The sequence below is a fragment of the Ascaphus truei genome, chromosome 3 (assembly GCF_040206685.1).
Source record: "Ascaphus truei isolate aAscTru1 chromosome 3, aAscTru1.hap1, whole genome shotgun sequence".
Taxonomy (NCBI): domain Eukaryota; kingdom Metazoa; phylum Chordata; class Amphibia; order Anura; family Ascaphidae; genus Ascaphus; species Ascaphus truei.
In genome coordinates this window covers 83281165-83305837 of record NC_134485.1, presented here as the reverse complement: position 1 = coordinate 83305837, position 24673 = coordinate 83281165, and the positions used below count along the sequence as shown (strand labels likewise).

General features: G+C 41.4%; 1 protein-coding gene across 3 annotated transcripts in view; it reads left to right on the top strand.

The window, feature by feature from the left end:
* PITPNM3 (PITPNM family member 3) overlaps window positions 1–24673 on the top strand; it is a 462376-nt gene that overhangs the window by 179425 nt on the left and 258278 nt on the right. For all 3 annotated transcript variants that reach the window (XM_075594415.1, XM_075594416.1, XM_075594417.1), the window contains one exon: window positions 16712–16807. In XM_075594415.1, the coding sequence (XP_075450530.1) occupies window positions 16712–16807 (96 nt within the window). The remainder of the gene's footprint in view (window positions 1–16711; window positions 16808–24673) is intronic.

Here is a 24673-nt window from a genome sequence, read left to right as displayed (position 1 = left end):
GGCAATAGAATAAATAGTTTAGCCAAAAGAGAGACCTATTGGATTCACAAAATGCAAACACTCGCCCCCCTAGGACTTAATATAGATATTGATATTGGTGCTTTTTTATCTTAATATTGTTTACTTTTCTATCTTTTTGCTTTTTAATTTTATATTATACATCTGCTTTTTATTGTACTGTAATTTCTTATGTTGGTTCTTATACCATCAAATTATAATATTGCTATCTATTCTAATTTTTTAGCTAACCATTATCCTGTATTTTACTAGCAATTAACATCTTTTATCTCCTCTCTTCCTCCAGCCCACAATCTCCTCTCCTTCTAATTAATTATTTATTTATAATTATTTATATGCTGAGGCAATATTGTATTACATTATATTATAGATATGTACCAATTTTAACTAAACAATTATGTGTAATAAAGTTGAATGTTTTGTATATGTCTGTCTGTATATAGCACTGGGTTTTTGCACCTCGCGCTATGTGTGAGCGCTGAGGGGGTTAAAAATGTGATTTTTTGTAATTGATGGCCCTATAAATACCCTAGAGACATCCCCTATCTCATTAAAACTCCTGACGAAGCATCTGGCGAAACGCGTAGAGTTTGAAGAGAGAGAACAAGCTCTGAAGGACTGGCAGAACTCGGTCTTAGATCTCTTCCATTGGGAACTTCCGCCCTCAGCCGTGACGCGATAGCGGAAGTGACGCGACGGCTGTGACACACGCGGAAGAGAATCCTGAATGCTGTGAAGCTGCCTACATATACAACGAGCTGCGGTTCTCTCCCCCACCCGATTTATACATGGCGAATGTGAGTGTGATATACTCGTGTTATTTGTATGCTTAATACATTATTGGAATAGTATGCACTATTGTGGCTTTTCTTCTTATCCATACATATCCGTGCCTTGAGGGATTTCCCTGTTACCATTCAAAGGGCTCCAGTCAGAGAGAGAAGGATCTCTGACACGTGATATTTTCTGCGATTTATGTGAGTTCTATTCTATAGATTACATCTACTTACACAGTGTTTACCATCTGCACTATATATTTGTTATTCTTTTTTGCATATTTTGCTACACCTACCTGCGCTCCTCCTCATCTCCAAGAAACAATGTAGTGAGATATGTCTGCTTTTCAGACAAAAAAGTTTGCGCACCCCTGTATATAGTTACACCCACAAATCTATTGTATCTTGTTGCTAATGCAGATAATAGCATTTGTGACAATTTCTTTCAAACATCCTGTTACACCTTTTTATATTGAGATGTGAATGTGCTCACAAGTGATATTTTTATTTGCTGTATGCTGTACAGTGGAGGGTTTTTGTCACTTTTTTTTACCCACCATAACTTATGTGGTTGAAAAAGCTGCAAATTGCAAAGCCAGTATAACAAATTACACACTGAGCTCAAAAAGGTTGAATTAGCCATCAGTGAGTGAGTTTACTGGTTTTGTACTTCTGTAACCCAGGCTGTGCTGAAAAGCTGTGTCATGCAGCAGGCATAAGCTGATAGGGGTCTATGTTAAAATGGATTTGAAGCAAAAACACAGATCTTCAATAGATTTGATACAATGTTTTGCAGTATCTAATATTTGTTTGAAGGAAGATATTTATTTTCCATTGTAGGAAAGTATCTCCCGTATCTCCAGCCGGAAACTCTGGGTTTTTCCATACAGTAGCTGCATAAACATTGTCGTTGAGTTAGTACGTTTACATTTGTTCCGTACCATTCTCCAGGCTATTCTCGTTGCTTTCAATAAAAGAGAGTTTGCTATATGCTTTGGAATCATGTTTTTCTCTACATGGACCAAAGCAGCTGGATTCCACCTATCTATATATCGTGTTTCCATTTCAGGGATTGGAAAATGATTTGTATTAGCTATTCAGTCTCTCAAATATCTAAAGATTATATCTTAGATTTGGCAATACAATCCCTCAGTATATATACTCAGTTGTAATTTCTTCTTCCACACAAATCAGATAAAGTTCCCTCACACACACTGAGGGATAAGAATACTGTTGTTGGTTTTTTTCTTTGTACTATATTTTATTATCTTATATCTTGTAGATTTTTTCTCCCAAGACACATGTATTTATAATCTTTTAAAATATTTAATTTTTGTATAGAATTATTTGTACAGCGCACTTTAAATAATATTTTACAGAAGATCAATGACTGAGGTGTCAAAAATCTCATATATTCCAAAAAACTATATTTCCCACCTGCAAAGACACATCCAACATTGAACATGTCTTGAGTATGTCCAGTTTTATTTCATACAATAGATATTCAGAGATGTATTTTCATTAAAAAAATGAAAAATAACATATTGCTAAATTAGTACAAAAAAATGCACATTTCACCTAGACACAAAGGGTACTTTTTTTTTATTTTGGCTGATATATCACTGTAATTTAGAACAAACAATATATGGATTTGCACAAAGCATCCAGTTCATGAAGAAGGGTCATAACTGTAGTCTATGCAGAATATCACCAGTGATCGTCACTAACTTCAGTTCAACAATACAGTGCGTCTTCTGGTCAGCAGATATTGGCAAGTTTTATCCTAATGTACAATACAGTATGTCCAATTTAACACTATAGGTTTGAGATGTCCGCTTACCAAAGTGTCAATCAAATTTCATGTGTCCCCGCCATTTGCATTAATATTTAAAGATGTGTACCAAAAACAACTGTCAGGAGCATAGCTATTATCTATTATGAGCTCTCTCAGGTGACATTGGATCGCAGAAAACTCAGACTGCAGGACCTTTTCGCATTCTGCGCTTGGACTATATTATTGTATCGTCCTCTTACATGTGCAAAGCGGCAATCTTACAGGCAGCAAGTAATTTATTACAATAGAAAAGATGCTGTAGACTTACACAGAGAAACACCACAAAATAAACACAAATGATGTCATTAGTCATTGTTTAGGTGACATCATGCACTCTTCAAGATGGAGAATCCCATCAAAACACTGAGCTGGTGATGCTAAAGTTTTAAAAATGTGAAAAGCTGAAAAATGACATACATCCTGCCTTAATTTCTAGTCACATACAACTGAGATACGTGGGAAATAGGCTAATTTCAATATGCAAAGTATAAGCAAATTATTTTAATTGTCATATTTCCTAGTTATCTCGGGTACGTTCACAGGTATCTCTCCACGCGTTGTTCTGAGGAGTATTTTGGAAGGCACACAAGTCAATGGGTACTATACTTAAAATGTAGAGTCCCCCTCTTTACGTTATTAAACTCTAACAAAGCATTGTGATACGATAATGTGATGTTAAGCCTATGCGAATAAGATATTCAATGGCTATTGTTTTAAAGAAAAAGGAGGAGAGAAGGATATCCTTTTTGGTCGGGGCACTCCCTAGTAAATCCCAGGGTGGGGCGTGTGTGTTCTGTTAGTTCACACTTAAATAGTGGGTACACATGCCAATGTATCCCTTCATGTGACAAACTCCTGGAACAGGAATCCGTTAATATGATAGAGACCGGGATTACCCGTGGGTAAGTGGGTGGGTAAGTGGGTGGGTGCAAGCACAGATACTTGAATATACTGTACAAAGGTACCTGTATGGTAAGTTTAAAATTATTTTAATACATCATAAAGTAAATTGGTACACAAACTATAAAATCAATTAAAATTGCAAATGAGGGTCACTTGGAGGGCACAGTATGTGGGGCTGGCAGAATCAAGGGGTTATACTGATTGTTTGCGTTAATAGCACCTAATTGGCTCACTCTAGCCAATTTCTATACCTTTTCCCTCCTTGTTGTTACTAATGAGTGTCACTGAAAGCTGTTAACTTCCAGTATAATTTGCCATTAAGTAACTGACACAGCTAGGCATAGAAAATAAAAATGTAATCAGTATAAGTAGATAGTTGCCCTACATAACTGTTATTAATAGTTTGTCCTGCTACTTAAGAGTAGACATGTAACTTTGTACTGTACCTTTGTTCAGACCGCAAATTGCCACAAATATCTGGCTCACACGGATTGACATAGAGGAATTATTCATTATATTCCTGAGTGATCTGTATTCAGACAAGCAGGGGTGCGCAAAGTTTCCTACATGTGCCCCCGTCTACTCTCCCCTCTGGCTCACGCCCCCCCTCACTGCATGGTTCTGGATTCAAATGACGTCACGGGTCATGTGACGTCACCCCGCAGCATCATGTGACGCCCGGTTGCCATGGAGAAGCATCATCGAAGGGAAGTAAAAATTACAGAGGCCTCCCGCGATCCCCGGCATTTATTTTAAATGCTTTCAGGGAAGCTTTAACAGCCGCTCCCCCTTGGGAAATGCGCCCCCCCACTTTGCGCACCCCTGCAATAGGGTATCAAAAGGCTAATTGCGACTGACATGACATTCTGGGTTGCCCTAGCACAGGGGTGGGGAACCTTTTTTCTGCCAAGGGCCATTTTGATATTTATAAAATCATTCGAGGGCCATACAAAATTATCAACTTAAAAATTAGCCTGCTATATTTGGTCAAACATTTAATGAACTCACCACTAATGTGATGGCTGGAACTGCTTCTCTTTGGGTGACTGACTCTTGGGTGGTGGGTGACTATGACTGACTGTGGGTTGGTGTCTGTGCACACGCAAATGCACACTAGCACACGCACACGCACACACACACACACACACACACACACACACACACACACACACACACACACACACACACACACACACACACACACACACACACACACACACACACACACAGAAATCGGGCAGGGGGTAGGGAAATCAAACTCTCAGACCCACTCTCTCTCTCAGACCCACTCTCTCTCTCAGACTCTCAGACCCACTCTCTCTCAGGCTCTCAGACCCACTCTCTCTCAGACTGTCAGACCCACTCTCAGACTGTCAGACCCACTCTCAGACTGTCAGACCCACTCAAGACTCTCAGACCCGCTCTCAAGACTCTCAGACCCGCTCTCAAGACTCTCAGACCCACTCTCAAGACTCTCAGACCCGCTCTCAAGACTCTCAGACCCACTCTCAAGACTCTTAGACCCACTCTCAAGACTCTCAGACCCACTCTCAAGACTCTTAGACCCACTCTCAAGACTCTCAGACCCACTCTCAAGACTCAGACCCACTCTCAGACTCTCAGACCCACTCTCACTCACTCTCAGACCCACTCTCAGACTCTCAGACCCACTCTCACTCACTCTCAGACCCGCTCTCAAGACTCTCAGACCCACTCTCAAGACTCTCAGACCCACTCTCAGACTTCAGACCCACTCTCACTCACTCTCAGACCCACTCTCACTCACTCTCAGACCCACTCTCACTCACTCTCAGACCCACTCTCACTCACTCTCAGACCCACTCTCACTCACTCTCAGACCCACTCTCACTCAGACTGTCAGACCCACTCTCACTCAGACTGTCAGACCCACTCTCACTCAGACTGTCAGACCCACTCTCACTCAGACTGTCAGACCCACTCTCACTCAGACTGTCAGACCCACTCTCACTCAGACTGTCAGACCCACTCTCACTCAGACTGTCAGACCCACTCTCAGACTGTCAGACCCACTCTCAGACTGTAAGACCCACTCTCAGACTGTCAGACCCACTCTCAGACTGTCAGACCCACTTTCAGACTGTCAGACCCACTCTCAGACTGTCAGACCCACTCTCAGACTGTCAGACCCACTCTCAGACTGTCAGACCCACTCTCAGACTGTCAGACCAACTCTCAGACTGTCAGACCCACTCTCAGACTGTCAGACCCACTTTCAGACTGTCAGACCCACTCTCAGACTGTCAGACCCACTCTCAGACTGTCAGACCCACTCTCAGACTGTCAGACCCACTCTCAGACTGTCAGACCAACTCTCAGACTGTCAGACCCACTCTCAGACTCTCAGACACACACTCTCTCAGACACACACTCTCTCAGACACACACTCTCTCAGACACACACTCTCAGACACACACATTCTCAGACACACACACTCACTCTCTCTCTCTGACACACACACTCTCTCTCTCTGACACACACACACTCTCTCTGTCTGACACACACACTCTCTCTGACACACACACAGACACACACACACTGACACACACACTGACACACACACTCTCTCTGACACACACACACACACACACACACTCACTCACTCTCTCTCAGACACACACAGGGGGAGGGAAATCTGATTGGGGTGCCCTCCGCAACTGCTTCTTGGTGTGGGGAGAAGGAGGACCGTGTAAGTGCGCAAGGGGGGGGGGAATCTGAGCAGGGGGGATCAGAGCAGGTACCCTCCACAACTGCTGTCCGGTGTGAGGAGGAGGAGGAGAGGCGGTAGTGAGGTGTCTCTCCCACCGCAGACTCGTTCTTCTATCCCCCAAGCCACTTATACCCCCTCCCCCCCATCCCCCACTCCTCTTATACCCTCTCCCCCCCGGAGCGCTGCTTACCCGCGCCGCCCTGGTGATACTCAGGTCCTTAATCACCTCAGGCGGCTGCTGCCACACACAGACAGTGACACACAAACACAGTGACCGTGACACAGACAGTGACACACACAGACAGTGAGACACACACACAGTGATGGTGAGACACACACACACAGTGACAGTGAAACACACATACAGAGAGACAGTGAGACACACACAGAGACAGTGAGACACACACAGAGACAGTGAGACACACAGAGACAGTGAGACACACACACACACACAGAGAAAGTGACACACACAGAGACAGTGACACACACACACACACACACACACACACACACAGAGACAGTGACACACACATAGTGACAGTGAGACACACAGTGCCAGTCACACACAGTGACAGTGCCAGTGCCAGTCACACACAGTGCCATTGCCAGACACACACAGTGACAGTGCCAGACACACACAGTGACAGTGCCAGACACACACAGTGACAGTGCCAGACACACACAGTGACAGTGCCAGACACACACAGTGACAGTGCCAGACACACATACACACACACAGTGACATTGACACACACACACAGTGACAGAGATAGCCAAACACAGTGACACACACACACACAATAAGCCCACCTCTGCAAACACACACAAAAATAAGGCCTCTCCCCCCTTGGGGTGGGTAAGGTGCCTGGGAGGGGGTATAAAGGGGCATGTGGGTTACCTGGGGCCCGTGGATGGGCTGCTGGAGCTGCATAGATAGCCAGTGCAGCTGAGAGACTGGCAGGCCCGCGGAGCCTAAAGGGAGGGACAGAGGGGCAGAGCCTAAGGAGCCCGGTATTACTGGAGGAGAGAAGGGAGGGGGGCAGTGCTGTAGGAAGAGGCGGGCCAAAAAAAAAATCTTGGCAGAGTGACAGCACGGGCAGCCAATCAGGAAAGGGGTTTTTTTTTTATTTTTTTTTAAACAATTCTTGCAGGCTTGCTTCCCGGGGGCCGGACCAAATGATTTCGGCCCGCGGGCCGGACGTTCCCCACCCCTGCCCTAAAGAGATCTCTAAATGATTAGCTCATATAATATTGTATTAGTTGACGTCCTAATCACTCTAAAAGCTCTGAAGTAAATAGCATACAAAGTAGCAGGTTTAACCAGGGTATGAATCATGCTGCCTGTATATAGTGTGTAAGAGATGTGTGCAGATGTATGCAAATCGAGACAATTTAGGGTGAAATTAACATTTGGCGTTATTGAGCCGGTCCCTTCAAACAGCACAGCAAACAAAAATATACAAAAACAACACCTATCCCTTGTAGGGGCTAACTAACTTCCCCAGTCCCTTTCTGCAGGGCTGGAGGGATAATCCCATCACCAGCCTGTCCACCAAAGTCTCAAGAAGTACCTTAAAAAAAGGTGGCCCATCATATCAGACTCTGGCAGGTTCCTGGGTTCCCTGTGTCCAGGAATATAGGTCTCTGGGTGTTGTGATCTCAGCACAGCCTTTGTGCTCAAGACAGTATCTGTGTGCAGGCTTCTCTGCTCTCCTGTGTCAGCATAGTTGTGTGCTTTGGAGTCCTCTACTGTGTCTTGCAATCAGCAAGCTGTATGCTCAAGAATCTCTGTGGGTCTGTTTGAGCAGGAATTTTAAACCTGTCTGATTACCAGGTGGAGACTGGCTAATTGAGTGGCTGCAATTAACCAGCTCCCTGTTGGATTCAGAGCTCTGAGGCAGCTTTCCCCAAACAGGAATAAGTCCCAGTTACAGTGTGATACTGGGCAGGTGATTCTAATTCCTCTGAAACATTGCCCTCTCTGTTAAAAGCTGAATACTAAGTGATGAACCGTTCATCGATAAAGGCTGAGTCAGCCGACGAGACTGTCAGATTAATTTTATAATCAGTACTGAGGAGAACGCGAGCCACGCAGCCAAGTTAGACGGCGTCCTAAGCGCGTCGTTGGAATCACTCCTCCTGCTCTCAGACCCTCGTGCGATTATGCTCAATGGCTATTGTTTTATGTTCATAATTAGCATTGTTGGAAATGTGCTGACCTCTGGTAAAATAACATCCGTAACTGTTTTAGGTAATGTCCCATTGAGAGCCCTTATTTCACGATGCTTTGTGGATCTAGTCCTCGGAGGCCTCACAGTTCCGGGAATGTTTAAGAACGAATAAATGGCTTACTGATTTCACACCCTGGCCACCACTGAAAAGCCAATGAAAAATTGAGCATTGGGAACTGGGGCAGTTTATGCCCTGCTCAGGAAAACAGAAACTAATTTGCCATGCAAAGTATGCCGAATATGGTTTTGCCCCCCAGAGTTGGATGAATAGTCTATTTTTTTTTTTTACCCATGCTCCAGTACCAGCTGTGTCTTTACACGGCTTAGCATTTCCCTAGTGCAGGGCTCAGATAAGCGTACTGAAATGAATCTAGCTCCGTCCGCATGGTGATCATTAAAAGCGGATTACAAAGTATAAACCATGGATCTCAGTACAGATTGAATGAAAATATTGCTGCAGCTTGGCATCTGTCCTGTTTATGTCTAGGATTTTTGATACTCTGCTGCTACCCAAGATGTTCTTAGCCTTTCTGCATTCAATTATAAGTACAGTATTATCAATGTATTATACCTGAGTTTTGAGACAGAGCACAAAGTGACAAACCCAAAAACGTGAAAATGGGAATCTAGCAATTTTAGAGAATTTCGCAAGTTAGCGTGTTCATTGAAATTGCAATTCCAGATATCATAATAGAGCAGAAAAAAGTTATATATTAACTTTAAGCCGCTGCATGACCCCCAGGAAGTGTGGCCAAACTTCAATGACAACAGAAAAAAGGGCACAGCACCCTTATACAAGCAGACTGGCGGTTTCAGCTTCTTAGTCCATGTGTAGAATAATCAGAAGAAGCTTCCTTTGCTACAGTATGAAGAAAGTGCCTTTACAGGCAAGGAATCAGACAAACATCCCAAAAACGTGACGTTTCAGGCCCACATGGCCTTTCATTGGTTACCTTATTCTAAACATGGACTAAGATGCTGAAACAGTGAGTCTGTTTGTATAAGTGTGCTGTCACTTTTTTTTCTTCTCCTTTTTTCAATTGAAATTGCAATGCACATTAACTTAATGCTTGGCGAATCATTTTCGAATTCTGACTCAGCCGTAGCATTTTTTTGCTTATAAAAAAGTACAAATTTTGAATGGTTTGCAATTTCATGTAAAAGTTTCACACCTCAAACGTCCCTCTATATCTATACATATATATATACTGTGTGTGTGATTTATATATATATATATATATATATATATATTTCAGTATTCGGTGATACCTTTTTTATTGGACTAACAATTTATGTCATAGGACAAGCTTTCGGGAGTTATCCTCTCTTCTACAGGTCAAGCAATACTGATATACAAAGGGTTCAATGGCTAAAACAGTGTGGAGAGAGGGAAAAAAAAAAACAACAACAGATATTTACTGTAGATAAGGTAGGGTGTTAAGTGTTTGAAGCCAGGGGACAGTGTCAAAGAAAGAGGGGGAGGGATACTGGGGGGGAGAGAAAGTGTGGATAAGAATAGAGGCAAGCAGGATAATTACAAGCAATTTTGATAGGGTGTGAGAAAACCTCCCATTCTTGCATTCCGGCAACCACCAAACCTCAAACAGAAATTAGTCAGCAGAAAACTTCACAATGATTTTAAAGACATGGATAATGGCACAAAACCGTGCAGCAACAAACGCTGCAAACTCTGCAAACATATTTGCCAGGATCCCACAGCCAGTCACAACAATAGAACATTCAATGTTAAAGGTTCATACAGCTGCACATCCACGAATATAGTGTATATGATTCAATGCAACAAATGTGACCAAGGTTGCTACATTGGGGAAACCAGCCAAAAACTACAAGGAAGAATGAATATGCACAGACACTCTATACTCCATCACGAAGAAGGAAGATACTGCTCACCTGTGGGACACCACTTCTCACAACCAGATCATTCCATAAATGACCTAAAAATCAAAATCCTCAATGGAATGTTTAAAAGCACCCAAGAACGGAAAACATTTGAACTCAGAATGATAAGACTCTTTGACACCAAAACCAAAGGACTTAATGCGGACATGGGTTTTCTCACACCCTATCAACATTGCTTGTAATAATCCTGCTTGCCTCTATTCTTATCCACACTTTCTCTCCCCCCCAGTATCCCTCCCCCTCTTTCTTTGACACTGTCCCCTGGCTTCAAACACTTAACACCCTACCTTATCTACAGTAAATATCTGTTGTTTTTTTTTTCTCTCTACACTGTTTTAGCCATTGAACCCTTTGTATATCAGTATTGCTTGACCTGAAGAAGAGAGGATAACTCTCGAAAGCTTGTCCTATGACATAAATTGTTAGTCCAATAAAAAAGGTATCACCGAATACTGAAGAACTCATTTATTCTGCACTTATGGGCACGGCCCATAGTGTAATATTGTTACACATTTAATATAAAAATAGAGGGAAGGGGAAGGAAAAAGGCTCACTCACAAACATAGCATAATAAAAAGCATTTGATGAACTTTTAAAAGTCACCGCCAGCTGGAAGGATCCTCCAAACGATTCCTCCAAGTAAGCACTTGTAGTACAGGAAAAGGATCGGCCACCCATCCGGGATATTGTTTGCTGAGCTGCCGGTGATGAACGAAAAAGACTCTCCGGTCTCGGAGCCCAAGGAGACAGGCTGAATGGGATGCGCACCACGCACTGTCAGCCAAACGCAGCAGGGGCACGGTTCGGCCAGTTCCGGTCCCAGGATGATGACGCTGCTTCTTTCTGAAGTCAGTATTTATTGAGTACAACAAGCAAACATTTAGTCTGACTTTTCTGTCCCGAAACGTTGGGTTAAATGTTTACTTGTTGGACTGAAATGCTCTTTTTTTTGTCCCACTACTGCGCCGTGCTGGTGTGATCTCAAATTTATTTTTATTACGCTGCATTTTAGACACAATTGTTTTGCACATTCGGTTTGAGATTAAAAACATTTAATACCAGCATCTAATAATTTTAATGGCCCAAAGTCCTAAGCATTTGAGACTTTGGATTTGTCGGTTGTTTAGATAAATCCCTGGCTTTATTTGGGTAATTATGCATATTAGACATTTTAATGATGCAACAATCTATTGTATAGTCCCTGCTACTGATGTCAGCACATCATGAAATGCATTGAACATTGTGATTACTATTCTCTGAATGGTAATATTTCTGGATACAATAAAATAACACTTTTTATGTTTGGGAGGGTATCACTCACTGACTCCTTCCCATTGTTCTGCACTGCAGTCTGCTCTGGCAGGAAAAGGTGTATATTAATGAACTAATACAGTGAGTATGACTTCAATCTCCCACTAACGATGACTCCTTTTTACTGCAGCTACATTTTCTGTCCTCTGATGAGGTCTTAACCCTTGGACACACCAAAATAAAGACCTTTCCCTCTTATGGGGTCCAATGATGCAGTTTGTGCCTTTTGTGAAGAAAAAATCTCAATGACTGCATATGGCCACATCAGACTATATAGAATAAAACCCATAACCTGCATAAGCAGCTTTGTAATAAAGCTTAATGGAGGTAAGAAAAGCAAAATCGCTGGTACTTCTGTGTTTAGTGAATCTAATCTTTATAAGTGTCACTGTGGGTCAGGATAGCTTCCTGGCATATTGAATAAGGGACTTTGTGCTAGATGTTTACACAATTACTCACAATTAATTGCAGATGCAGGGACCAGAAAGGTTGGAATTGGGATGAATAATGTAGCCAAGAAGAATATACAAATCCTATTTCCAACTGTACGTGCTATCCCAGGACATTAGTAAAGGACATTATCTTGGAAAGTTGGGACTCCCTGTAGAGCAGTAAGCGAAACAAATCAGCTCTTGGGGATCACAGGTTAAAAATCTATATTATAGGAGGGATTGCTTCTTTAAAGTACATAGAGATACAGTACTGATCAATTTATGCAATGCAACATAGCTCACAGGTAATGTGAGAGGCGGGCCAAATTTTACCATGAATATACAATGTTGCTTTAAGAATAGAAATTGGTCTGAGCAATTCTGTAGTAATAATAATAATACCAATGTAACATTTAAAAAAAAAAAAATATTTAGTGAAAATTCAACTCCAGAATATATTTACAGTACACCTGCCTTTAAATTTAAGTCTAGACTTGTTGGGTATAGAATTCAGAATCACATTCAGTTATCCCATATAGTTTCAATGAAAATATTAAATAAAATAAAACAATATTGGCTACAATTTACAGCCAGCAAAACATGTTGTAGTAAGGGCATTATTAATTTGAATGGAGCTGGGCGGTGCTGTTTCTGCTGTGTTTTTACACATCATAATTTCATCATTATTCTCATATTATTATTCAAGCCTCCTTTACAGACACCAATCTGTTCTCTTGAGACAGACGTGTAAGATGTTCTGCTGCTTTGGCAGTGATGAAAGAGAGAAGAGGTGACAAATCTCTTTTTGGTGCTTGACACATAGGGAGAATAGGTGGGAGATTTACTAAATGGGCATCCAGACCACATCAGAAGACGCTGTATGTCAATGAGCTCCAATTTGGTCTTAGAGGAGGCGTACCACCGTATTTACTAACTCGTCTTACTAATGGCATATCGTGTCCTATGGAAATAGCTGTAAGACGTCTCCTAACCATACCACATCTGCAAGGCATCATTTGTAAAGCATCTTTCAGAATGCTATAGCCGTACCACTGTCGTAAGTAGCGCAGAAACCATAAGGTTTCCGTTCTTGGCAAATACAGCTTTATGCAGAACGTATTGCTGCATTGTTGGCCTAAAAGTGGTATGTGTGACACCTGAAGAATAGCCAGTCATGTTATCTGGATTAACATTCAAGCTCACACCAAGAGTGCGAATGATTGAATTAAAAGATGAGGAATCGCTAATTCTGTTCCAGAATGTGGTGTTAGACTATGTCAAACGTTTTGGCAACGAAGCTGGAAATTCCGCAACTAGTGAAAAAATTATATATGGTGGAATATAGCACAAAATGTAGGCCTTGATTAGCGGAATGGGGCTCTTCTCTGGGCCATTTAACCAATAACAGTTGACCTGCTGCTGTTTCGCTGATAGTCAAGGGTCCAGTGGCAAATGCCGCATCCAAAGGTCCTAAACCGTTAATTAGTGCCGGGCTATTTAATGCATGGCTATGTCATCGTGTATTACCTATGATTTATATGCACTTATATTTCATGTTACATGTACCTTCACCTAGCAGCAAATAGAAGGACTTTTATGTCTAAAGCACTTATTCCCATGATCTGTTATTTATATTATCTGTTATTTATTTGATTACCACATGTATTACTACTGTGAAGCGCTATGTACACTAATGGCGCTATATAAATAAAGACATACAATACAATACAATACAACCATATTTGAAACAAGATTTGTTGGTATTGTCTGTTTCTTTGGAGCATGGATCATTGAGTCTTATCTTTCATTTCAAAAAGTGCAGCTACATACTTTGTCCCGGTCAGTTACCCACAAGCAGCTTAATGCAGCAGTCCCCCTGAAAGCCTATGAATGTACTGTAACTCATATAATATTAGTATTTGGCCCCAGAGCATATATTGCTACTTAAAAAAAATGTTTTATAATGTTACAATCAGTAATTTCCTAACTTCTAGCGTCTAAATGTACCATGGTAACATCACACTGCACCGAGCTTTGGGGAGAGGTCCATTTTAGCCTCCTTGACGCACAATATTTAAAATCTCCTGAACGAAGCATCAGATTTGAGCCTTTTCCCTGCCCTATAGCCGTACCTGGTATGTCATAGTAAAAATGCACATTTTCTAACGGAGGATTGAGCTGAACGCTTCATCAAAGCGGTTGGTCCATATGATTGTCATCACACTCACTTTATTGGTGATTGTACAGATGTAGGGGGACTTACTGTTTGTCTTGTCAAAGCCACTCACGGACCCTGCTTCAGCACAGGCGGCTCAGTCACAAACTGAGCCACCGATTGAGACCCCTGTGCTGAAACTGGGATATCCTTAAAACATGACCTGTCCGGGGGATGGGGGGGATGGGAGCGGGGGGGCTTGAGGACTGGAGTTGAGAACCTCTGACCTAAGCAACGTCCTTAGATCCAATACAAATGTATGTGGAGGAAATATCTGTATAATGCAGTGTGAGTGGCTGCAAGGTTCCCATGAGGGCCTGTGTCAGGGGTTTCACAGAATGAAAAAAACATTGTTTACTGGGATTACTGGGTCAATCAGCACATATATATGAATGTTCAGTTGTGTGTATGTATGTATATCTATCTTTATTTATATAGTGCCATTAATGTACATAGCGCTTCACAGCAAAAATGCATGTGACATAATCATATAAATAACAAGTAATACAAATAACACATAATGGGAATAAGTGCTTTAGACATAAAAGTAACATTTAGGAAAATGATCCTGCCCCGAAGAGCTATATTTACTTAAATGTTTATATTCTTCTCATGAAATAAATCAATAAAAAGAAGTAGCCCCTTCAAAGACATCAGAAAAACTGGCTGATCCTAAGTTTTCCCAATTATGCCTGGCAGCCATGTTCATTTTTTTTTTTTTTTTTTTTTGTTTTAAGCAAAAACCCCTGCAACGTTTAAAAATCATTGAGCAGCTAAAACACTGGGAGTTGTGAAGATGGATTTCCTATTGTAGAGTTTGGTGTAAACATGTTTCAAAAATAAATGTGCAGGAGGAACTGCAGACACAAATAATTATGCAGTACGGGTATTGTCATAATATTAGACAATTTAATAACTGCTGGTTGGAACTGCTAGAACACAGTGTTACTTTGGAGAAAGTAAAATAAAATGTCACATTTTTCCTGAAAATTGTGTTGTTACATTATTATTGCCTGAAATAAACTGCTGAAAGTCCTGGTAATCCTAGAACGTCAAATGACTGGTGTGTGTGATAAGTGAATCGCAATGACCCATCTGAGGCGTTCCTACGCTAGCTCTACCAGCAACATCTCTTTATTAGTTTCACCTCTGTACTGGAGATATTGGTGATTGTGTACTTTTATGGGATACAAGGGTACTCGTTGTACTATTAAAGTGCTCAAACAAAATAAATGTAATAAACCAGAATTAGAGATAACTGAAAGTGAAAAATAACACCAAAAAAATGTTTTTCCAACCTATGAAAATACGAAAAATGAATAAAAAGTCGGAGGAAAAGCTGCAGTATAAATGTAACGAGTTTGAAGGCATTATGGAGGGAGGACTTGTGAGGGATTTGGAGTTGGTGCGCTCTAACTATATGTATATATACACAGCTGTATCAAGTGCTCCAAAACCGTGTAAATGTATCAAGTGCTCCAAAACCGTGTAAATGTATCAAGTGCTCCAAAACCGTGTAAATGTATCAAGTGCTCCAAAACCGTGTAAATGTATCAAGTGCTCCAAAACCGTGTAAATGTATCAAGTGCTCCAAAACCGTGTAAATGTATCAAGTTGCTTTGCGCGAATGTCGCTCCATTCGCACTAGCAGAAATTTTGGGGAGGGCTTGTAGGAACAGTATCAGGTGGTGGTAATAACTTCTGCTCACAACTTCTTAAGATATCTGCTCTAAATGGAAGAAACAAGCTTCCTATATCTGGTGCAGGTTCAAATTGAGTTAAATGATAAAATGCACTATCTTGATATATGCGTTCCCCCCTGAAATATAGACTTTGATTTCATGTGAATGAGTCCTACAAACATGCTATAAACCCTGTAAAGCATATCAGATATGACTTGCTAAATTGCATAGTGGAAACTCATGTATTGATACAATAATGAGTGAGACTTACTTCTCCTGTGCAGTTTAGGAGTGTCCCTGCTAAAGAATAGTGCCAAAGTGGTGCAAAAAGCATTACAGTTTAATATCTAGCTTGATAAAGACTACTGTATGTTTATGAATAAACTGCCCCAGGTCACTGAAAGAATTCTGTGCGGTTACAGCACTAACTAGCAATACTGGCTGTGACACACTTCCATCTCTGTCTAGCATGTAATCTCGCTGGCTTTAGTTTTTCTACTGCACAGCAATGTTTAAATGACTCAATTTTTCTCATTCATCATAGGAAAATTTCAGCACACAACTGCCCCCTTTCCAAGTTTCATTATGTAGTTGTATTGGGTAGACTTCCTGTCTAACTACATCTTGTTTTATTCTTGTAGGGGGATCGCGACGGTTTAGTGGAGCACAGTGGCGCCTGCAGAAAACTGTGAATGACTCTGTGGACAGCTCTGATGATGAATTCTTTGATGCTCGAGGTATGTGCACCAATTGCAGATGAAGCAAGTGTGGCTGTTTATATGAATACCACAGTCACTAAGAGCTGTGACATTCTAAACTTTAAAGCCATTATCAGTTGGAATGTAAGTTGTATTGAAAATTCCTTTTTCAGATATTATATAAGTTAAGTTGACATGTATCCCAATGACAAATTACATTACCACAATGGGACCTTTTATTGAAACAATAATTACAAAAGATGAGTGTGCAGCCATGACTCATTGTCATAATACACATGGTTATATCACTCTGTCAACCTGTTTAAGAGGACCACATTGAATTAAATCCTTTACTGTCAAGGACACTTAAAGTCTACGCACCTACTGCCATTTTGCCAATTTTCTTAAATTATTGTAAAACCTTCTGGAACTCTCCCTGCCCGGCTTCCTAGGGAGGTTACATCGGTGTGGTGTGTATATGGCTACTTCGCATGGTTTACCTTGACTCAGGCGACTGCGCAATGAGGTAGTCAGGTTGTATAATAATGGGCGCCAGGAACTTTTATAGCACAACTGTCATTTATTCGTGTCCCCAAACATAGGGGCTGTTCATCCATATGTGGACATGTTGCATTGTATTTTACATCAGACATACATGAAAACTATTCTTCGATCAGTACCCTTGCTTAAGACTTGAAGGAAGGTATCTATCTTGTTCCTTTACTGTGATAAGACACAGCCCCCCCTCCTTATAGTTGTGGAATCCCTTTCCTCATTATTTCAGTAATACTAGGTCCATTGGGGGTCCTGTATATGTAACACAATACCTTTAGCCGTTATGGTTACTGCCACTTCCACTTCAACCTGAGAGGAAAGTGTATGCAGATCCGCGGTTAGAGATGATCCGCTGGCATCCAGGACTCCTCGTTACTGAAGCGCCTATGGCACATGCCGTTTTATACTTAGCACTTATCTGGGACTCCCTTAGTCTTCTCTAAGGATCCTAACTGACAAGGTTGCTGTCCATGTCTACAACATAACAAAGTAGGGGCTGTAAAATGTCCTTTAGTCTCTTTCAATAGATTACTCCAGCATAACAGTATTCAGCATTCTGGTTTTAGCACCTAAAAAGAAATGTTTATTTTGAAGATAATACTCACATACAAAAACAGTACAAAATGGCGGTGACATTCAAATATGTTATAATATCCTCAAAGATGGTTGCATATTATTCTGTTCCAGAGTGGAATACTTGTATTTGATCTTAGTATCATGATGTTAACAACAACAAAAACAAACAAAAATGAGCAAAGCTACTTCCAATGTGACAAAAATACACAGTGCAATACCTATATATTCTCTTGAAAAAGGGTCATTTAGTTTAACCTTTTGGCTAAAGCATTGTAAGCCTGCGAGCCACATCAAGGCAGACCCTGTTCGCAGGTCCTAACACTCCCTGGGTTAAAATTCTTGTAAACCTGTATAATTACAGTAAGAATGATCTACATTGGATCTGTCGTAACCTGGCAAAAGTAAACTGACTTGCCAACTTGGAAAGTGGGGAGGGGCAAGCTTAAACCTTGGGGGGGAGGGGCCACCACCCTCCCAAAAGCAGCTGAGACCAGCTGCACATTATTAATATACCCACAAATACCCAACAAGCTCTGAGAAACCCCAACCATTACCACATAATATATATATTTATATATGTATATAAGTGTCAAAAGTAGTGCTAGTGGGCATGGCTAAATGTATACAACAACAAAAACAAACAAAAATGCCCAAAGCTACTTTTAATGTGACAAAAATACACAGTGCAATACCTATATATACACCTATATATGATGTTAAACCTGATTCCTTCTTTATCCTGGTGTTAACCATTCACTCCTCCATCTCGATGTAATCCCTCCCACATCTTTCTGGTGTAATCCCTCTGTCCTCCCACTATCTACACACTATTAGTATTTATCCAGATAATATCCCTTAGTTATCCCTTGCTACCAATAACTCTATTACCAAATAAGGCCATACAGCTTGAAACTGATGTCATATCTGATAAGGAACTGCCCACCCTCCAATCAAGTATATGACCAAATATTGCATGTCTTCTGGAAAGATCGGAGTTTCTGTGAATCCAATATGTCATACACTCCCATGATTGCATAAACTCTAACCACAGTTGTCTGTGATTACTTAAATGTCATTCACAGAGCCCTCATTGTTTAGACAACTCAACACCACTGAAATCCATTATAACTCAAAATACTATCCCAATGTAACTGAATCTATCAAAAGATATGATATATAATGGTGGTTAATTGATATCATATGTGCAATATAATATGTATTAAAGAAAGAATTGTTGCAAATCAGGCAATATCATACTGTATGCGTGGAATTTTGTCTTTATATACGGATTCAAACCTAATTACAATATAATAAAGTAATCGAAATTGAATTCTTACAGGGTCTCCGGTCTATTGTTTTCCCTTAAGAAAATGGGTGTCTACTGTCCCCGAGGCACCTTTCCTCATGTCCTCCTGGAACCTATCTTTCCAGAACCATCTCTCCTTCTTAAATACCCCTGCGTGGTGTCTGGATCACCATAGCAACCTAGGATGGGCCTAGCCTACACCAACACTGCTAATAACCCTTTAAGAGGGGGGTATACTTACATCACTGATTTTCTTTAATATCTTCTTTATACAGTATGTGCTTCTAGTAAAAGGCTTCCCCATAAATTGTGTTAACTACAAAGCTCTCCTCCTCACCTTCTAAACACTACAGTCCTATGAGTCTGTTATTTTGCAGCTCATATGTTTTGCTACTATTTACACGTATACAGTAGGTCCTATCTAAAAATCCACCTTCTTAATAAATCATTAAAGTAGCATTTAATCTCAACTAACCATCAATTTCCAAAGATACATTGCTTTGCCTTTTGAGCACACATTATCCAGTAAGTAATTCTCGCAAAGTACCTCTTAGACTTCAAGCATAGGGATCTCTTTCTTTATTCTTACTTTTACGTTTGCTGCACATTATATTTATTTTTGTATTCCCTTTATACTAATGTCTCTTTTGTCATGTCTGGTTTGTGCTCAAGTGAGAATGAAGGATACATTTGAAAGTCAAAGTAATATGAGTCCTATATTCTATACATAATGGTGCCACTTTAAGATTCCATAACAGAGCAGGAGCTACTATAGTGGAAATATCAGTGATATAATTAGCACATAGATGATGGGACCAAAGTGAATGGGTAGAGAGTGGCACACCAGTCTTGAATAAAGTAGTATCAAAAACTTAATTTGCTTGTCAATGCTTCAGTGTTACAGCATTCCTTCATCAGGACTCATGTGTGCCATTCTCTACTCATTTACTCTACCACTTGCCCTCTCAACCTCATTCCCTTCCATCTCCTCAAACCTCTCATTCCTACATGTCACGTATTTTCAAATCCTCCCTCTATCCTGATACCTTTCCCTCCTCCTCCAAACAAGTTATACTCTTATTGAAAAACAGCAAGCTTAGCCCTACCTGTCTCCCTAATTATCATCCTGTCTCCATCCTGCCTTTTGCCTCTAAATTCCTTCAACCCTTGTAATCTCTCGCTTGCTCCATTTTCTCACCTATTCTCTTCTAGATCCTATACAATCTGGCTTCCACATGGCCCACTCCACCGAAACAGCCCTCACTAAAATAACTAATGACCTCCATGCTGCCAAAGACAAAGGTTATTACACTTTGCTCATATTACTCAACCTCTCTGCAGCATTTGATACTGTGGACCATCCTCTTCTTCTTCTTCATCACATTTTCCATACTCTTGGTATCCGTAACAGAGCTCTATCCTGGATTTCCTCTTAACTTTCCCATCGTACTTTCAGTGTCTCATTTGCTAACACCTCCTCCTCTATTGATCTCTCTGTGGGGGTACCCCAGGGCTCTGTCCTGGGATCTCTTCTCTTTACACACTCTGTCTAGGTGACCTTATCCCATCTCTTGGGTTCAAATATCACCTCTATGCTGATTACACAAATTTACTTTTCAACTCCTGACCTTACACCTGCTGAACAGACCAAAATCTTCGAATGTCTCTCTGCTATATTATCCTGGATGGCCCTCCGCCGACTTAAACTGCAACATGTAAAAGACAAATCTTCTCATATTTCAGGCCAAGCCTGGCCCTACTGCCCCTTCTACATTACTGTTGGCAGCACTATCATACATCCAGTATCACAGGCACGCTGCATACAGATGCGCCGACGAGTATTCTATCACCAACAAGACCCAGGTACATGCTGGGTACATGCGGCAACATTTCAGTGACATTTTTACAGAAAGACTAATGGCCCATTGTTAATCCGCTGTTTTAATCCGATGGCCATTAGTCTGTCTGCAGAAATGTCACTGAAATGTTGCAGCATGTACCTGGGTCTTGTTGGGGATAGCCCCAGATTTCCCAAGGCAAGTTTTAGAATACTCGTCGGCGCACCTCTTGACTCTTCCCTCACATTCTTCTCTCATTCACAATGTACTGTAGCTTAAACTTGTTCTTTTTTCCTCTGTAACATTGCAAAGATACGCCCTTTCCTCTGCGCCCTACTGCTAAAACTCTAATGCAGGCCCTCATACTCTTCTGTCTCTACTATTGTAATCTTCTACTGTCCGGCCTTCCTGTCTCTTGCCTGTCTCATCTTCAATCTATCCTAAACACTACTGCTAGAATCACTTTACGCTTTCCGAAATCTGTCTCAGCATCTCTCCTGCTGAAATCCCTCTCCTGGCTTCCTATTGAATCCCATATCACACACAAAATTCTCTTCCCCACATTTAAGGCTACCATATACAGTAAAAACTTCTCTCCCTTTTTACTGTACATCTCAGTCCTAATTTCTCGCTATACACCTGCCCGATTCTTGAGTTCTGCTCAAGCATATCTTCTGTCTACCCCTTTCGTATCTAAAGCACTCTCCCGCCTAAAACCATTCTCTCTCAATGCACCACACCTCTGGAATGCCCTTCCTCTCAATATCCAACTGGCACTCTCTCTATGTACCTTTAAGACCCATCTTAAAACACACCTTTTTAATGAAGCATATGGGTAGCTCCTTGCCTAATACTATTCACCTCATACAGCGACCTTGATCCCTTGCAGACACACTGAATATAACAGCCTCCTACTGTCTCTGTACGTTCTTTCTAATTACCACTTAGATTGTAAGCTTTTCAGGGCAGGGACTCCTGTTTCATAATGTTACTTTTATGTCTCCAGCGCTTATACCTATTATGTGTTAAATTATTATGTCAAGTGTATTACTGCTGCGAGGTGCTATGTACATAGATGGCGCTGTGTAAATAAAGATATACATACCTACTTACATATGTGCAGATGCAGTCGCTGTCAGTGTTGAGTGCCCAGCAAAGTATCTTTACAGTAAGGTGTTCATCCCCATTTCTATGCTCTCTCCATGGGGACGAAAACACTGCTGCAAACCAGAACATTCTCAACTGTTATCATACTGTTTGTATGTTTGTGCTTGCATTTCCACTATAGTTATTGCTGCACCTGGTCAGCATTATGGGCCACGTTACTATGCAGTGCTATTGCACGGGACACCTTCAAGCGCAGCTTAGTAAATATGGCTTTATACTGTATGGCCCATTCAAGTGAATAGGCTGTAAGGGGTCTTCCAGCATGGAAGGTGTCTTATGGAGTAGCACTTCGTAGTAAATATGGCATTACCACGTGTATTACTACTGTGAAGTGCTATGTACATTAATGGCGCTGTACAAATAAAGACATACAATGCAATACAATACAATGAACCAGATAAGTGCTCCATTGTGATTCTCCCATCTCTAGCTCGGCTGGAACCCTGTCCGTGCTGTACAGTTTCTTCTAATATGTCACTTCTCACAAGTTCAAAATGTACAAAAAAATATTAACCAAAGCCGCTGGGACATTGCCCCCATAATGAGCCGTTATTATTGGATATACTCGACCGTATCCTTTAAAACCAAGGCAGCTTCCCATCGCATGGGTATTCGATGCAAGGCTGGGAAATGTCACCATGGCAACCAGCAAGAATGGGACAATAGCAGCATGCCCGTCCATTCACATTACTGCGGTAGCTGGGCTGGCTGTGTGTTAAAAATGCCACGGTGCCTTTCTGAGTCCCTGTCTGCAGGATTTTGCTATCTGCAAAGCAGTTTGGGGTATCTGTGTGGCATATTGAAGGGCTTAGTATTTATAGCGTGCAAAAGAGAAACATGCTGCTCATCTTCACTGGCATATCAAAGTCCAGTGATGAAGAGCAGCAAATGTGAAATCAGTGTTTACCAATGAGGGATTGATTGCAAAAGATCTCACATGAAGAAGAACTGTGCAAAAGGAGCAAGGGTGTCGTGTGCATTAAAAAGAACGTCTAGCGGTGTCGCCGTTGAAAGAACAGTTGGAAAGCACTGTGGTAGACACAAAGGAATCATTGTATCAAGGCAATTTTGGAGCAAAACCTGGTGATTTTCCCTCTGCACCTACAGTATGTATCAAAGCATTTTGCTTCAATTTTGCCCATCTTGCTTTATGGGGAGTGTCAGTAAGAGGGGTTACATGGTGCACAGATAATCCGTCTGCATCTCTCTGCACAACTCTTTGCCTTTTCTTTGCCCCCCCCCCCCCCCCATTTCTCCACATCTGAAGCGGTGTAGGTCTAACATACTGCATCAGTTGTAAGAAACTGTTCTAACATGTGTTGCAGCTGTGCTCCAAAAAAACAGAGCAGTGCTTCTAAACACACTTTTCTCTAAGTTGATATATAGACTGCGAAGTATGAACAGCAAAAGGAGAAAGAGGCCAGAACATATTTCAAAGATTTGAAATAATAGTCCACAATATGTTTTGCTGAGTATAACAAAAACCTACTGTAACTGCCACCAACACACAACCAGCTCCTACATGGGACAGAACCCTTTCTCTGCTGGTGTGAAAATAATGGAATATTTTTGGTGTTGCAGCTTCATTTGTACTTTATGTATATCTTTATTCATATAGCGCCCACTGTGTACTCGGTGCTTTACAAAAGAGATAATACAGTACAGGGAATTATAATACAATAGGTACAAAAGGAAATCCCTACTGCAGAGAGCATACAATCTAAGTGGTATGGTGGTAGTGGGCAACTTACATTTCTGCCGCCTGTAGGCTCGGGGTGGCCCTCTGCCCTAGCGCATTGACGTCATGATTTCACAGCGTTGTGTGAAGACGCGATGCTACAGGTGGGGGCCGCTCTGTAAAAGGTAAGGCTTTCTCATACACACACATATTCACACCCCCCCCCCAAATTGCTGTCCCCCAAAAAATTGCCACTATAGCCTACTCAGCCTAATAGGAAATACGTATGTTGAGAGACTTACAGAAACAGCAATTGAGGGATGGCAGTGCTTGGTCCAATGTTTGGTAGGAGCGACTGTGTTGTGGGTCAGTAGCCATGAGTCTAGGCTATTAAAATGCTTAATTTAAGAGGTGTGTTTTAAGGTTTGACTTAAAGGTGGGGAGAGACGGTGCTTGGCGTATATGGAAGGGTAGCGCGTTCCACAGGTAAGGGTCCAGTGATGGGATCAAGAGAGCATGTGGTAAGGGGAGAAATGAAAATCAGCCTAGAAACTGCCAACTCTGTAATGGGTGAATAATAGGTAATAGGTAGAAGCAGAGACAAGGGGTATGGGACATTATAGATAGCATCCACCTTGCCTTTAAAGTGCTCAGCAAACACTTGAGGACAAGTGAATGAAGGATGGGAAGTGGGACGAGAATGTCGGAGGAGGAAGTCAAATGACGGCGTTGATTGGATTTGTGATTGTTGCATTGATGAGTGAGGAAAAGTTGGGATATTTGGC